An 18,120-nucleotide genomic window follows, 5' to 3' on the forward strand; every position below is an offset into this window, starting at 1 on the left:
ACCAACACCATCTTCTAGAATATCCCATAGTACTTCATCTAGGCTCATGATATAACTATAGAAGTTGGTTTTCCACCAAGAAAATTCTTCAGCATCTCCATTGGAATTTGGAACTTTTCCAACACTGGATCTCTTACTATTACTATAATCATGTGAGACATTGTTATAGCTAGTTCCATCAGGAGTAGGAGTTGTAATAGGACCAGACATGTTTTTCTCAGATCTTTGACTGTTACACGGTTAAGTGATACACAACAAACCAATGCTCTAGATACCAATTGAAGGTGAGAAAAACACAAGAAGGGGGGTTGAATTGTGTTTTGAAAAATTCTTCAATTTCTCCTAAAACTGAACACACTTGATCAAAAGCTAAGTGAGACAGCTTCTGAAGTGGTAATCAGAATCTAAATGCAGCAGAATAAAACAGAGAGAGAAGAAGAACGACACAAAGCAATTATACTGGTTCCTTCCACAATCCGGAAGTAGTCCAGTCCCCCTTGCACTTCCAAGGAGATTTTACTAAGAGTAATATCTGATTACAATTGCTCAAGCACACAAGCAAGAGACTTCCTTTGCTCAAGCACACAAGCAAGAGACTTCCTTTGCTCAAGAACACAATCAAGAGACTTCCCTGCTCAAGCACAACTGCAAGAGACTTATAACTAAACAAAATTACACAGAAAATTGTTTGAGGTTGAACACTTGATATACAATCAGAGGTGCTCACAATACAAATCAGATACAGACTCAATGACTTAAGAATTTCTAAGATATGACTTTGAGACACAGAAATTCTAAATGAATGCAGAACAATTTCAGCAGAGGTTTGACACTTGTAAAAATGTTGTGAGTCTTTGGTTCAGCGTTCTAACATTAACGTTCTTGCATTACCAATTCTCTAAGTCTTCACTCCTTTAAATAGAGGTGTGAAAGAGACGTTGTGAAATTGCCAGCACATCAAAGAATCGTTGTTGAAGCTTGATCTTTCACCAATAATCTTTTGCCTGATTTGGTTGTTGTCCTATGAAGAACCAATTTGAAATCCATTCCTTATCCAAAGGAACATCTATGCAGGCGAAGCCGTATTCTGGAGTTGTGTTCTTGTCTTGTAGTGTGGACACAAAACAGAGTAGTGGAGAAGGTGGTTGTACAGTTCGTACAATAGTACAATGTCAACGCTTTCGTCCAAATTGCAAGCACATGCCTTCAAACACCTTTGAATCTTTGCAAATCCAGTTGATCTTCAGCTTTTGGTGAAATGACTTCTGATGAGGCAGCTTCTGATGATTTAACTTCTGGACCTCTTGTCTTAAGAAGCAGTAATCTTCAGGAGCACCATTTCTTCAGGAGCGCTTTACTCTCTTTAGGAGCAGCTTGACTTTAGGAGCGCTTTACTCTCTTCAGGAGCAGCTTGACTTCAGGAGCGCTTTCCGTCTTCAGGAGCGTATAGCCTTCAGAAGCGTCTAAGCTTCATTTTCTTTTGCTTTTTATTTGCTCATTCAGAACCAAATAATGATGTAACTTTTTAACTATGGTCCTGTACACTTGAACAAATATTAGCTAGTCCAATTTACAATTTTTAATACCTTGTTATCATCAAAACTCTTTAAGGTTCATTGTTAAACACATATTGTCCCAACATCTTGCTTTCATTGATCATCATTTGGGACCTTGGTTTGAGGGGTTTACATTCATAAAAAGACACCACGGAGAAAACCACGTCGTGAATCCCCATGCCTGCCTGAAGCAAGCAAAACAGTGTGATTTCTCACTGTTTTACTCGCCTAGGTGAGTGATTCTACTAGGGAGGCGAGCAGTAGCTCGCCGTGGCGAGTTGGGGGCGAGCAGGACCCCCTGTTCGGAGTTCTAGCTCGCCGTGGTGAGTTAGGACAGTCCAGAACACTTAAAAATGGTATTTTTGACCCAAAAACCTCAAACCAAGTGTCTCTAAGTGTTTAGGAACATATTTGATCATAGGAAACTTGTAAAACAATCATTTGACAAGTATAAACATGTTTAGTATGCATTGGCAAGAAAAGGGCAACTAACATATACTTGAAAACCCTAAAAACTTCATAATAATCTATCATGGCATATTCATAATCCCAAAGGGTAGGAAAACTAGCTATGGAACTCACCTAAACATGTTCTTGTAATAGCTCCAAGCTTCAAACTCAAGCAAGCCAAAACCCTAGCTTATTTCTCCCCACTTGCTTCTTTGGCTCAAACCTTACCAATCTTGTTGTTTTCTTGCAAACCCTAGCATGATGATCTTTGCTAGCTCATCTCTAATCCATTCCAAAGCTTCTTTCACCAAAACCCTAATTTCCAAACACTTCTTCAAGAGGAGAAATAGAAGAAATCAAACATAATCCATACTTCCTTAAGCTTAAATGATCATAAGGGAACAAGTTCGGAAACTTACCATGAGAGGATGAAGTTTCATGAAAGATTGGTGAAGAGGAAAAGAGATGGGATGAACTTCATGAGAGGTGGACAAGAGAAATCAAACCCTAATCAAACTTCTACTTGTACAAGAGATCATGAGGGAACAAGATTGATTCACTTGCCATGGAAGAAAGAAGATTTGGAAGATTTGGTGGAGAGGGAAAGAGATGGGTGTGTGGGTGAAGAGAGAAGGAAGAGAGAAAAGCTTTGCCACCTTAGAGAGAGAAAGAGAATTGGAAATGAGATATTTTTGGGTTAAAACCAATTAAATATCCTTTCCATGTGAAGTTACCATTTTTCCCTTGCCTTGAACGTGTTTAAAACGACTCTAATTCTTTTCCCGTAAATAGCTGACATGTCATAAAATATTTCCAATAACTTACTTTCCATGAATTAAATTCATCTGACACGGTCAACGGGTAATATACCGATACTGTCAGGCGGGATATTACATTCTACCCCCCTTAAAAAAATTTTGTCCTCGAAATTTAGATATCGACTACCAATCATCATGACAAAAATTTCCATCTATGGTCTAAACCATATTCTTACATATTCAAAGGGTTCGTCGTAACCTGTCCTCATCTTGTTTCTTAACCCACATGCAACTGAACATAACCTTCTTGATCTTAATATCACTCAAAATTTAGAGTTAACTTAACACATCATGACTTGGAACTTTCCTTGCTATACAAAGACTTATTGTCTCGGACTCATAGCTTACCCGCTTAACATAAACCATTCATAACGGTATCTTATCATAAACATGAACACTCAGGATATGCCTTTTAACTGGAATCCTACCGGAAACCAGGTTTGCCCTGCAGTGTTTACTTGCAACATTAAAACATCTTTTCGTGCATACATAGTCTTATCGGTTAAACATATACTTCATTCATCAATTTATTTACTGTCCCTTCGAGACACATGCCTCTTACTTGCATTACTCATATAAACGATTCAACGAATCTCTTATCTCTTTTCAGAGCCTTAGGAAATCTCCCAATTTCATTGCAATCTCATTGCATCTTATTGCACCCGAACTAATGGGTATCTCATATAGCTTGACATAAAGGAGTGAAATTAAATTGTTACTTCATCTGTCAATCTAATAACCAACATCGTGTAAATATGTGGTCATACAGACCATATATTTGGCTAGTTTATATTTTCCAGATGTAAATAATTTCGTTTTAGGCTAATTCATTGATATAAAAACATAGTACTTATACCACAACAACAGAACTGAGACTAATCTTCAATTTAGAGCTTAAGTAACATGGAAGGTAGTAATATTTTATCTCACTGATAAATTGATATTGTTTACACAAGAAAATTACATATAACTAAAGAAATGAACAATGTAACCACAATTTTGCCACTATGGCGTAGTCATTAATTTTTCCTACGTTTAAAATTAGTTGTCTTTAAGTGGATCAACCTAACAACAAAAAATTATGCAATTAAGAAACCAAAGCTCCTTGCATCCCAACTAGGCCATAATTCCCTCAACACATTTCCATTCATTTTTATGGGGGTCTTCATTTTCAATAGATATCGGAACGGCGACTCCATAATATTGCTCTTATGTGCAGTGGACAAATCTTTGTTAATTTCAACCAGCCCATCTGTGCAGCACATGATTTCTTATCTTTGCCTAAAAAATAAACATCGATTATGCATTAAAAACATAAGAGACGAACAATTACATAAACATTAATCGTAATTAGTTAAAGATTACTTACATCGATATCCCTTGCATCATCAAATCACTAACACCTACAACTCATAAAACAGTGTCATACATACAACAACACTATCCAAAACACCAAGATTAGCCCCCACATGATAGGCATACTAACAAAAAATTATCTGCACTTAACCATATTTTAATAAAGACGTAACCACATTTTTTTCTTCAATTTTTTAGCACTTGACCATTTTTTAATAAAAGTGTGACCACAATTCTTTTGATTAAGAGTTGGACACTAACTCTCTACGTGATATCATTTAGAGGAACAACCAAAGACAGACTAAATAATTTGGGGAAAACTTATGATTTTTTACTAACAATAATACAATGATAAATGAATGTTCTTCTACGTATAACATGTTTCAGACAAACTAACTTAAAATAGATTCACTTAACCAACACAAATTACCATCCCAAACACATATGCAATTCCCATCAAGTGCGAGCATCAACATAATAAGAGCCTCTAAAACTATATGTAGCAAATATCATATAGACAAGGAGCTAAAATTAAGCAATCCGACAATAGCTACAATGATTTTAAAAACATTATACATCTATTTGAAACTAAAAATGGGACATGGTATTGACACACAAAGATTGTCATGCACTAACCGAACAACAAAAGAAATATCAAAAAAATGGAAGAATCAAACACAAACAAAATTGAAGTTATTAGAAATCAAAGGGATTCTGCACCAATGTGATTCTTTCAAAATTAGAAATCAAATTACAAATTTACAATTCAATCTTCTCACAAACACATATCAACATGTGTAGTCATATATAAACAACAGCGAATCCCAAATTGTGTTCTCAAAGGAAACGAAAAAACACTGATTCTAAATGAATCTCACAGAAAACGAAAAAACAATGACAATGAGGTAAATCTCAAACAAGAACATAATTGAGAATATTAGGATTTTCAATCCTGAAGAATGACAGGGCCGCAAGTGCACGACTATGTCGGTTTTAGTATAAAAAGTATCGTATCCACAGAGACCAATCTAACAAGTACCGCTTTTCGCTATTACTATGTTTATCTAAGGCGAAATCAAAATTGTTTGGAATTTGCGCGTAATAAAATAAAACAATGAATTTAATTTAATAATAATAACAGGAGACCGGAATGTAGTTCTCGTCGACCATCGAAACTCACAAAGTAGTAGTTTTATAATTAAAACAAGATAATTTTCTTCGCGGGAAATAATTAAGTTAAAGACACCGCTTACTCTAGCGCATGCGGTGCCAGAAAGTCGAACCTGTAATTGCCCGCTTTCGCGTGGTACGAATTACAACTTCGAAGTCCTTTTTTTGAAAAATAATTAATTCTTACTTGGAAAAAGTAATTTTTAGTAGAAAATCAATTTAAAGGTACCGTCGGCTTTCGCACGCCCGTTACCGGATTTTAAACTTACAACCGTCAGCTTTCTCGTGCACGATTATAATTCTAAAATCTCTTTTTGAAAATATAAATTTTCTAAAGTAATTTAAAAAGTGCTTTCGCTGTTTTTTTACAAATTATTTTCCGAATTTCCTAAGTCCGTTATCGTTGCCGCTCTTTCGACACGTAAACGATATCTCTATGTTCCTACTTTCGTAGTGAAGCTTTTAATTTGAGAAACAGAATTTTCGGACTAAAAATACACTTCTTGTTTTGTTGGAACACTAGTTAAAGTCTAGTGAGAAAATTGGAAAGAAAGAAAAACACTATGAGAAACTAGTGTGTGGGTATGTGACTTAAAAATGTCCCACATTGGAGAGTCACCCCAACTAGTAAGTGTTTATATAAGGGTAGGGTGACCTCCAAGGGTGTGCCCTTGGGGTACCCATTTTTGTGAACGGGTGAACGCTTACAAAATATATATATCACGCGCGACGACGACGCAGCCGTCCGTCCGACCGGCCGGGCCGGGCTTGGGCTTGGGTCGTGGGTCAGAAAATTGATATATTTTTTTGTCACTTGAAAATGTTAAATTAATTAATTAATTTTTCATTATACGAAAGCGTTACACGTAACAAATTGATGTGTTACATTCCGACCCGAACCAAGAAACTTCCGGATATTTCCAATTAAGAAAACGCATTTGCTTTGCTTAAGGATTAAGCAAACTTAATCCCCAAGTCACGTGTAAAACGCGTTTGCTTAAGGATTAAGCAAACTTAATCCCCAAGTAATTCTCACGAACTCTGCCTATAAAAGGAGAGCTCGCCCCACTCATTCTACACACCAAAATCTCACAGTTGATGCTTCCTGTGCGATTTTCTCTCTTCTCCCTTCGATTTTAAATCGTTCTTCTTCTTCTACTCCTTTCTGTCCCATCGGTTTCGAATAGAGCGGTTACGTACCGTATCGAGTGGCTTCGATCAAACGATTGAACCATACTTTGAGGTGTAATTCTCGAGAGACTATATATTGTGCAGTATATACTCGTAACAGTGATCTGGGCTGTTTTATCCTGGAGACGGTGTGGTTGTTAGTCTATCTTGCACAAACTAGGGTAGTGCCGCGAAACGTCTTAAAGAAAGCGACCTGGTCGTGACTCACCCAGTAATTTCGTTCGGTATAATTTTTTAAAACGAAAAACAACAATTTTAAGACGTTTCGGAAACCATGAATACCAACAACGAAATTACTGTATCTGGAACAGCTGTCGATTTCAACAAACCGTTTAAGTTTCACGGTAGTAACTTCAAGCGTTGGCAAACAAAGATGATGTTTTTTCTAACTACGAAAAAGGTTGCCCACGTCTTGAAGGACAACATACCTGTGATACAATCGATGTCGGTTCCTATGGAAACGACTAGTAACGGTAAGACAGCAGTGGCTACAGATGCTTCTATATTTGCAGCAAATGCTGAGTTGGAAAGGCTTACTGCCGAACATGCTGAAAAGGTGAAACAGGCTGAAAAGGATAGACTCCTCTGGCAGGAAGAGGATTACCTGTGCAAGAATTACATATTGAACTGTCTTGAGGATCATCTATATGATCTGCATCTGATTCATAAGACAGCTAAGGATGTTTGGGATGCTCTTCAGAATAAATATAACACTGAAGAGGCTGGCTCAAAGAAATTTGCTGTGAGCCGGTACCTAAACTATAAGATGAACGACGAGAAATCTGTCGAAGAACAATCTCAGGAGCTTCGGAATATAGCTCATGAGATTTTTGTTGAAGGAATTCAATTACCTGAGCAGTTTCAGATTGCTGTGATAATTGATAAACTGCCCCCTGCTTGGAAGGACTTCAAGAATGCCCTTAGGCATAAGACTAAGGATTTTTCTCTTGAAAGTCTGATTACTCGACTTCGTATTGAAGAAGAGGCAAGAAAACAAGAACTGAATGAAGAGGTGTTTGCTGTCTCGAACAGCAACACTAAAAAGAAATCTGTGGGTGCTGTTCTGAAGCCTGCTGGCAAACAATTTAAGAATCAGAACCGTCCTGCAAATAAGAATTCCAATCGGAATAAGAATGGGAACCCACAAAAGGTCCCAAGAGCTCAACCATCAAAGAATGACCCTGCTCAACCGTTTAATTGCTACAATTGCGGACAACCAGGTCATATGGCACGAAAGTGTAGAAACCCATCCACTCGACCGGCTCAAGCTCAGGCTCACTTGACAACAAATGAGGAGCAGCCGTATACTGCAATGATAACTGAAATCAACATGGTGGGTGGATCTGATGGTTGGTGGATAGACACTGGTGCATCTCGCCATGTCTATTATGAACGTGCTATGTTTAAGACATACACTGCTGCTGAAGATCAGAAGGTGTTGTTGGGAGACTCTCGCACCACTGAAGTTGCTGGAACCGGAGATGTGGAGCTGAAATTCACCTCCGGGAAGACTCTCATATTGAAGGATGTGCTGCACACTCCTAGAATTAGGAAGAATTTAGTTTCTGGCTTTTTACTGAATAAGGCTGGTTTTGAACAAATCATAGCATGTGATATGTACTCTATTACTAAGGATATGGTTTTTGTTGGGAAAGGGTATGCTACTGATGGTATGTTTAAGTTGAATCTTATGAATAAAATTTCTCCTTCTGCTTATATGTTGTGTGATTTTAATATTTGGCATGCACGACTCTGTCACGTTAATAAACGAATCATTTCTAATATGAGCAATCTCGGTTTAATTCCTAAGTTATCTTTGAATGAATTTGAAAAATTTCAGTTTTGTAGTCAAGCAAAAATAACAAAAGGATCTCATAAATCTGTAATAAGAGAAACCGAACCATTTGAATTAGTACATTCTGATATATGCGAACTTGATGGTAACTTGACTAGAAACGGGCAAAGATACTTTATAACTTTTATCGATGATTGCTCTGATTACACTTATGTGTATTTAATGAAAAACAAAAGTGATGCGCTTGATATGTTTAAAAATTTTGTCAAAGAAATTGAAACTCAATTCAATAAAAGAATCAAGCGCTATCGTAGTGACAGAGGCACTGAATATTTATCACACACATCCAATGAGTATTATAAAGAGCACGGAATCATTCATGAAACAACTGCACCTTACTCTCCTGAGATGAACGGTAAAGCGGAAAGAACAAATAGAACCTTTATCGAATTAGTAGTTGCCATCATGCTTAATTCTGGTGCAGCGCCTCATTGGTAGGGGGAAATTTTATTAACTGTTAGCTACGTGCTAAATAGAGTACCTAAAACTAAGAACAAAATTTCTCCTTATGAAATTTTGAAGAAAAGACAACCTAATTTGTCTTACATTCGAACATGGGGCTGTTTAGCCTATGTAAGGATTCCTAATCCCAAGAGAGTCAAACTTGCAAGTAGAGCCTATGAATGTGTATTCATTGGGTATGCCTTGAACAGTAAAGCATATAGGTTTTATGACCTAAAGGCTAAGGTGATCATAGAATCAAATGACGCCGATTTCTATGAAACGAAATTTCCCTTTCTATCAAGAGATAGTGGGGGTAATAGTGGGGGCGCAAACATGAACACTACACCTGATCACAATCCAGTAATCAGAAATAGTGATGAAAACATCATAACTGATGTTACAGAACTTCGAAGAAGTAAGAGAGCAAGAACTGCTAAAGAGTATGGACCTGAATATGTGGTCAATACATTAGAAGAGGATCCATCAAATCTCAAAGAAGCTTTGTCTTCCTTGGATGCAGACTTATGGCAAGAAGCCATAAATGATGAAATGGATTCTCTACAGTCTAACGATACTTGGCACTTGACTGAACTGCCTCCAGGCTGCAAACCAATAGGTTGTAAATGGATTTTGAAAAAGAAACTGAAACCTGATGGAACTGTTGACAAATACAAGGCACGCCTTGTAGCCAAAGGTTTCAAACAAAGAGAAAATATAGATTTTTTCGATACCTACTCACCAGTTACTCGAATCACATCCATAAGGGTACTAATTTCCTTGGTTGCTGTTTATAACTTGATAGTACACCAAATGGATGTGAAAACTTCTTTTTTGAATGGTGAGTTGGAAGAAGAAATCTATATGGAACAACCTGAAGGTTTTGTTGTCCATGGACAGGAAAGCAAAGTATGTAAGTTAGAAAAATCTCTGTATGGTCTAAAACAAGCCCCTAAGCAATGGCATGAAAAGTTTGACAACTTAATGATTTCGAATGAGTTCAAAGTGAATGAAAGTGACAAATGTATCTACTACAAGTATGATAAAAACATTTGCACTATCATATGTCTATATGTAGACGACCTACTCATATTTGGGTCAAACATTCCTGCCATAAATTCTGTGAAATCACTGTTGAGTAACAACTTTGATATGAAGGAATTTCCTTGGACCAGTCTCATTATGTTGAGAAGATATTAAGAAAATACAACTACATTGATTGTAAACCTACAAGCACACCCTATGACCCAAGTGTAAAACTTTTTAAGAACACTGGAGATGGTGTTAGACAAACTGAATATGCGAGCATCATTGGCAGTCTCAGATATGCCACTGATTGTTCTAGACCCGACATTGCCTATGTCGTGGGACTCTTATGCAGATTTACAAGTAGGCCAAGCAAGGAGCATTGGCATGCTATTGAGAGAGTCATGAGATACCTGAAAGGGACTATGACATTAGGACTGCATTATCAAAAATATCCTGCTGTACTTGAAGGGTACAGTGATGCAGATTGGAACACCTTGTCGGATGATTCCAAAGTGACCAGCGGCTATATATTTAGCATAGCTGGAGGAGCTGTTTCTTGGAAGTCTAAGAAGCAGACCATTCTGGCTCAGTCCACAATGGAATCTGAGATGATAGCACTAGCTACTACTAGTGAAGAAGCAAGTTGGCTAAGATCCTTGCTAGCTGAAATCCCTTTATGGGAGAAACCGTTACCAGCTGTGTTAATTCATTGTGATAGTACCGCGGCTATTGCGAAGATTAAGAATCGTTATTACAATGGTAAGAGACGACAGATAAGACGAAAACACAGCACGATTAGAGAGTGTATCTTTAATGGAGCGGTTAGAGTTAATTTTGTACGTACAAATGAAAACTTAGCTGATCCTTTGATGAAAGGACTTAATAGAGAGAAAGTCCGAGAAACATCCAGTAGGATGGGACTAATGTCTATAGCCCACTAAATGATGGTAACCCGACCTATATGACTGGAGATCCCAAGATTTAGGTTCAATGGGTAAAAACAAGTCATGAAGTGGTAGAACATGCTATGAGAGAAAGAATATAGAAAGCATGATCCTGCAGCGAAAGAAGGATGAGGTAATAGTAACTCTTAATGAGATCTATACTCTATGTTGAGTGGGGTACACAGCTACAGGAGTACCCTTGATAGACTCACCTATACGAATGTGGAACTTAGGCCGGTCCTATGGAATTTTGAGGCAGAATTCCTAGAGCATTCGTTAAAACCGGGATACACGTGCAGGGCCTTAAAACGCACGGGCTTTTAGAATACACCTATGAAAAGGTTTGTGTGTGGATTCTATGTCTGAGATAGAGTTCCATGCTGTAAGCAACTCTTGTTAAATCAGAATACCTTCCACTATGCAAAGGTTCAAGTTGTTGGCGACACCTTTGTATATTAGCAAATCTTATGGAAACGTTTTACGTTATTTCTCGAAACCATTTTGAAGTCAAGTGGGGGATTGTTGGAACACTAGTTAAAGTCTAGTGAGAAAATTGGAAAGAAAGAAAAACACTATGAGAAACTAGTGTGTGGGTATGTGACTTAAAAATGTCCCACATTGGAGAGTCACCCCAACTAGTAAGTGTTTATATAAGGGTGGGGTGACCTCCAAGGGTGTGCCCTTGGGGTACCCATTTTTGTGAACGGGTGAACGCTTACAAAATATATATATCACGCGCGACGACGCCGCCGTCCGTCCGACCGGCCAGGCCGGGCTTGGGCTTGGGTCATGGGTCAGAAAATTGATATATTTTTTTGTCACTTGAAAATGTTAAATTAATTAATTAATTTTTCAATATACGAAAGCGTTACACGTAACAAATTGATGTGTTACATTCCGACCCGATCCAAGAAACTTCCGGATATTTCCAATTAAGAAAACGCGTTTGCTTTGCTTAAGGATTAAGCAAACTTAATCCCCAAGTCACGCGTAAAACGCGTTTGCTTAAGGATTAAGCAAACTTAATCCCCAAGTAATTCTCACGAACTCTGCCTATAAAAGGAGAGCTCGCCCCACTCATTCTACACACCAAAATCTCACAGTTGATGCTTCCTGTGCGATTTTCTCTCTTCTCCCTTCGATTTTAAATCGTTCTTCTTCTTCTACTCCTTTCTGTCCCATCGGTTTCGAATAGAGCGGTTACATACCGTATCGAGTGGCTTCGATCAAACGATTGAACCATACTTTGAGGTGTAATTCTCGAGCGACTATATACTGTGCAGTATATACTCGTAACAGTGATCTGGGCTGTTTTATCCTGGAGACGGCGTGGTTGTTAGTCTACCTTGCACAAACTAGGGTAGTGCCGCGAAACGTCTTAAAGAAAGCGACCTGGTCGTGACTCACCCAGTAATTTCGTTCGGTATAATTTTTTAAAACGAAAAACAACATGTTTCAATTATATAACATACAATTTAGTAGAGTATCATTGGTGTGACGATCCTCACATTCCGGACTCAAAGTAAACTACTCAGACATAATAAAATAATAACCTAAAACTATTTTTGATAAATTCATGTTTAAAAAAAAAATAACAATTAAAAGAGATAGAACCTGTATATGGATGGAATCTTTAAAGGAAAAGAACAGCCACGTAACTGCAACACAATTGCACCTTAATACACAAACAGTAGCAGAAGCATGGAATATGAATGGAAAGGAACAGCTAGCGCAGCAAGCAACACAATGGAATGGGCCGCAGCAACAAATTGACCAAATTGGAATATAACAGCAGCGATGGAATTTCAATTAAGTATCCTCACAGAATATGGAGTTATGGACTCACGGTATGAATTAAAGAAGGCAGGTGCAGCAACACGGCAATCGTAAAGTACGACAAGAGAAACTAAATTGGAATGAAAAGGACTAATAAAAACTGGAACTTGGAATTGAATTGAATAGAAATAGTATTCTGCAGAACTAAATTATGAAGTGCAGTAGCTAAAACGAAAGCTGGAATTTGAAATTACGATAAGTACTTTATGTGAAAAATAAATTGTTTCTAACTAATTGAATCTCTTTCTAATTGAAACACTGCAAAATTAAACTGAAGAAATCATACTGGTTTGTGAAGAGGGAGAATCTGATGGATATGTGCATTGAGAGGTTTGGATCTCGTTTTCTTCGGCTTTAGAGTGTGGCGGCGATGGTGGTGAGAGAGGTTTGGATCTCGTTTTCTTCATTGCAGATGGTGGTGAGAGAGATCTGTTGTGGGTTTAGAGAGAGAAAGGAGAAGAGAACAATGGAAGAGAAAATTGTGAAATATCTAAAATATCCCTGCCACATAAGGGGTGTACAGAAAGTGGTATAGAAAAAGGGTGTACATGAATCATTTTCCAAATTCCTCTACAGCCGTAAGTTGAATATTATCTTCATTGGTAACCATTTGTCTGATTGCACTCAAGACCAGTGCTCTTACACTATCCTTGGCCTGAAGCAATTCATGAAAATATTCTTTATTTAGACCTACCATGCCAACTTCATCTGACACCCTCGTGCCATCATCCTTATCTAAAAAGTGAATTTTGTTAACTTTTTTCCTTTTCGTGGCTGAAGTTTGGAAAAACTTAGTATTCAAATCACCATCCTTATTTCATAATCTGCTTATTTGTTGTAATTTTTTATTTGTTGTAATTTTTATATATTTCAAAAGTTTTATAATATATAGTTAATAGAAAATTATTATTATTTTATTTATGATTAATACTAATAGTTGACTTGGTCTAATTTTTGTGGGCACATCATTTTGACTTGGTTAAATCTAAGCGTTTATATTATCATTTGAATGGAATTTAGTTACATGCCTTTCATTTTGCAACCGAAAATAATTAAGAAGGGACGTTATACTTTTGAGTGTAAATTGCTATTATGTTTGAGAAGTTAATGTCTAGACAGTCTACGCAAGTTTAGTTTAGGAGTAGGGGCAGTACCATTTTCTTTTGATATTAAATATCATGTACAGTCTAAACAAGAATCTCTCTTTTTGCCTTTTATGCTTCAAGCTATACATAATAGGTTTTTTATGAATCTGGTATATAACTTTGGGTTATATCTCCTGTTATCTTTGAGATAAATTTGAGCTGTTTTGTCACTTCTGGTTATGATTCATAACGGGGAAGAACCTGTTGTATCCTGGGAGGATATGTGCTTATGAGGCGGATAAAATCCTCAAGGACATTGACTATGTCACGCCTCAGGTTACATAATAGTGTCTGTTGTTTTGCAGGTTTCCTCCAATTTGATTTGTGAAGATTTTGATGGAGTCATGTCGGCAACCAAATTCGATAAGTTCTTCGTGCTTTATTTTACTTTATTATTAGTCGTATTTATTTGTTATGATATTTCTCCTTAATTTCTCATATGTGATAATTTCCACCTCAGATTTTACAACATTATTGCTATATGAACTACAATTAGTGAAAATTAGAGTAAGAATTCCTTTGTGCTATGTTTTACTGCCCAATGATGAAAAAATTGATTATTGGTACAGAGATCTGAGGGCTCTAAATTTTTTTGACAATATACTAATTCACTTTCACCACTAAATTTCCACTTTTGATTATATCAAAATGTAGTAGCAGTTACTGTTACAAATAGCTGTGAGAAGAAGAACAATTGTTCAATACTGGGATGAACATTGGCGTAACAAGTAAGGAGGTAAGTACTAATATGAGACTCGTAAGGGATGTCAATCCCCATATATAACCACTTGTTCATGTCATATCACTTCTAATGTAAGACTTTGAAAAATAAACACGTCATGTTTAAATGACTCTAATTCTATGAAACACGGATACTTTTCAGATTAAACGTGATTAGGTGTCTGACACAACACCGACTGGACAAAGACACATATAATTACACTGAATTATAGGATTTCTTCAATATATTAGTGGGGTCGTCGTGTCTGTTTCCATGCTTCATAGTTGTAATTCCCTATGTAAGTTCTACTAAGAATATCTCTTACAAAGTTGTGTATAAAATTAAGATATACATACATATTGATCCAGTATGGTTTAGCTATTGCAACAACCCTGACAAAGATGTTTAAAACTAAATTGGTCGAGCACTACATTATGGCAGCACTGTTTGGGAATATATGAAGGAATATTTTGATGGCAAGAACTCTGCAATTTATATTCTATCTGTTCAACATTGGTTCAATGGTTGTTCTTACCTTGTAGAAGCTTTCCTAGTACTAATTGTGGTTCAAGTGGCAAACTACATGGCTTGATCATGTTCTTTTGTGAAACATCAAAAGCTCATGCCATAGCATCAAACTTTAGACAATACTTAGATGCACCACTCTTTCCTCATGATTATTGTTTTATACTTAGTAAGTGGAAAATCGACGTGACATGGTATTCAATTTTGTCCACAATGGTGTGTGTTATTCTTGAGTTTCAAATCTCAACCTTCATACTTGGATTGGAATTTCGAAATGGGGTAAGCATGTTGGATTCTTGTCATTTCTCACTGAATCATGATATTCATGTAGCTTTAGCAAAACATGAAAGTGCTCTAAAACCTGTTTGTTCCGCATGAGTGGTTGTTTTTTGTGAGGCAGACTCCATTTTTTATGCAACATGTTCTTTGCTTGGTGTGTTCTAATTTCAACAATAGATGCGTTTCTCAGTCTTCATCTCAAATTAAAATATTATTTTCTATTGTTCACAGGGAACCTCCGGAGCATATTGGCTATGATGAGATGGAATGATTGATAGCTTGGTTTTGGGATATTGCTGAAGTAGTATAGGCAGAACAAAATCAACAAGTTTTTCTTCACTGGAAAAAACGGACTGTATTGGGAAGAATTGCCTACTATTTTTTTTCATCATTTCACCTTGAGGACAAGGGGAGTTTGAAGAGGTGGGGAATGATACGATCTCGTTAAATGAAGAAGTTTGTAACCAAGTAGAGTTGCACTTATCTCCCTCTCCTAATTTTATGGTTCAATTTATTTCATTTCCCAAAATTACGATTCCGTTGTTTCCTTTCCTTCGATTATGCAAGTTGTTATGTCAAGATTGGCTATATATGACGTAACAGGGTACCAATTCTGATATGCTGAATAATAAGGTTTCACTTTCTTCCCTAATTTCTCATCTATTTTCTCTCTAGGAGTTTACACTCACTCAAAGAGTGCTCTTTCTTCATCACATTTATCTATAGGAGTTGGCACTCACTCGAATAGTGCCGTTTTCTACACTCGAGAAAATTAGAGTGCATCAAAATGTTTCATCCAAATGCAAGCTAAGTATGATGGATTAGCCAATGTAGCATGTGGAAAGCAGTGAATGTTAATTGATAAAAAACCATGTAATAAAGCTTAATGTAAATCTTAATGATAGACATAATTAATAAAAGTGTTCAATTATAGAACCATATTATAAAGCTACAAATTGCATGCAGCTCCCTAAGCTAACAATAAGGATCTCATGCACAAATAAAAAATTGCAACAAGAGTGCAACTAACTACAATGAATCTCAACCTACCATGCTATGAATGGAAATGAGAGTTAGAAGTCTTCTCATAATATATTTCTGCAAAAAAAAATAAAAAATAATCTCATAATATAGGAATCATGATGAATGTTTTGAAGGCTCAATTTACTGAGAAATGTGAATAATAAGATAAATAAAATAAACTGTAACAGGAAAAACAACTTGATAGAGTTCAACTTGATGTAAAGAAATATGAGTAGCTGCTAAACTAAATTCCTGAGTATGTTGAATATAAAAGATCACCCTTACTTTAAAGACTAGGAGCCATCTGATTTATTATTCAAATATAATTTTCTACATATAATAAAAAATTATATATAAATAGAACACATAAAGGAAAGATGATAATAATAGTTCCCATTGATATTCGATCACATTTCTCAATCCTTTGTCCATCAGCCCAATCGCCTTCAGATATTGTCCCATCTGCAAATCGATAAACTCCATATCCATGGTTACGTCCATTTGACAAACCACCAACAAAAACATCACCATTAGCCCAATTCATAATCCCTTTTCCATCTATTTTCCCTTTTTTCCAATTTCCAATGTAGACATCCCCATTTGCACATCTATAAACTCCAGCAGATCCATGCATAAATCCATTTAAATAACAACCATCAAAAACATCACCCTCAACCCAAGTCATAACCCCTTTCCCCGTCTTTTTTCCATCAACCCAATTACCCTCAAAAATATCACCATTAGCCCATTTAAAAATCCCTTTTCCATCCATTTTCCATTTTTTCCAATTTCCAGTGTAAACATCCCCTTTTGTATTTCTAAAAACTCCAAATCCATGCATAAGATCGTTTAACCAAAATCCATCAAAAATATAACCATTAGCCCATTTAAAAATCCCTTTTCCATCCATTTTTCCCCTTTTCCAATTTCCTGTGTAGACATCCCCTTCATTATTTCTATAAACTCCAAATCCATGCATAAGATCATTTAACCAAAAACCATCAAAAATTTCACCACTTGCATCCCTTTTAATCCCTTTCCCTGTCTGTTTTCCATCAACCCAGTCACCCTCATATATCGACCCATTTGACCATGTGTACTTTCCGTTGCCATGAAAAAGTCCATTCTTATATTTACCAATGTATACACCCCCATTTGAAAAGGACACCTCTTTAAAACTACAATCTACATGAAACAATTAAATCACAATCATAATAAATATCTAAATTTAATTTATACGTAAGAGGATACGCAGAGTCAAAAACCATGTAGAATAATGAATTAGACAGGTTAGTAGTGCTTTCTATGAATAAAATCAAAATATAATCAGAAAAGGGGAAGAAAATTATACAAACTCAACTAGGAAGAGGAAAACACAAAGTAAGGTTTTAAATTTCACGACAGAATAAGAAAATTACTACTACTAACAACACATTTTACCAACACCAAAGAATAAAACGAAAATGGAATGAAAGAGTAGAGTGGCTAACCTTTTTCAGATCTCCTTTTCACCTCCAATATTTCAACCATTTTATAGGTATTCTTTTCTAAATCTTTGAGAACATATATATTGCATTCCTGCCATGCATGCTTTTGTACCCTACGAAAATTTCTTCGTTTCATTTTTTTTTGTTTTTGTCTTTGTTAAGTACAAGTGGAAGTGACTGGCAGCAAAGAAAATAAAAGAACCACTAATCCCACGTCTAATAATTCCTAATAACATAAGATTCTCCCAAAGAATATGTAAAAGCAACAATGTTCCATAGAAGTAGGAATTTATT

At 36.3% G+C, this 18,120-nt stretch overlaps 1 protein-coding gene and 1 long non-coding RNA gene across 2 annotated transcripts; both read right to left on the reverse strand.

The window, feature by feature from the left end:
- Positions 1-3,654: 3,654 nt before the first annotated feature.
- Positions 3,655-5,852, reverse strand: LOC146914751 (uncharacterized). Its single transcript, XR_015014382.1, has 2 exons — positions 4,194-5,852; positions 3,655-4,105 (listed from the first exon to the last, which is right to left on the reverse strand). It is a non-coding gene; the product is annotated as an uncharacterized LOC146914751 (long non-coding RNA).
- A 10,627-nt stretch (positions 5,853-16,479) lies between these two features.
- Positions 16,480-18,120, reverse strand: LOC146914752 (uncharacterized). Its single transcript, XM_085717497.1, has 2 exons — positions 17,830-18,120; positions 16,480-17,524 (listed from the first exon to the last, which is right to left on the reverse strand). Exons 1-2 carry the CDS (start codon positions 17,960-17,962, stop codon positions 16,656-16,658), a joined length of 1,002 nt encoding a protein of 333 aa, XP_085573623.1. The 5' UTR covers positions 17,963-18,120; the 3' UTR covers positions 16,480-16,655.

Source organism: Medicago sativa, chromosome 6 (genome assembly GCF_051527215.1).
Source record: "Medicago sativa cultivar Bolivia chromosome 6, Bolivia_mono, whole genome shotgun sequence".
In the NCBI taxonomy this organism is placed as follows: domain Eukaryota; kingdom Viridiplantae; phylum Streptophyta; class Magnoliopsida; order Fabales; family Fabaceae; genus Medicago; species Medicago sativa.

What these genes read in the sequence shown, in the direction of transcription:
- LOC146914752 (XM_085717497.1), bottom strand. Translation starts at nt 17,962, where the DNA reads ATGAAACGAAGAAATTTTCGTAGGGTACAAAAGCATGCATGGCAGGAA. An exon ending in GAAAAGGAGATCTGAAAAAG is followed by an intron (nt 17,525 to 17,829) that starts GTTAGCCACTCT and finishes TGTTTCATGTAG; the next exon opens with ATTGTAGTTTTAAAGAGGTG.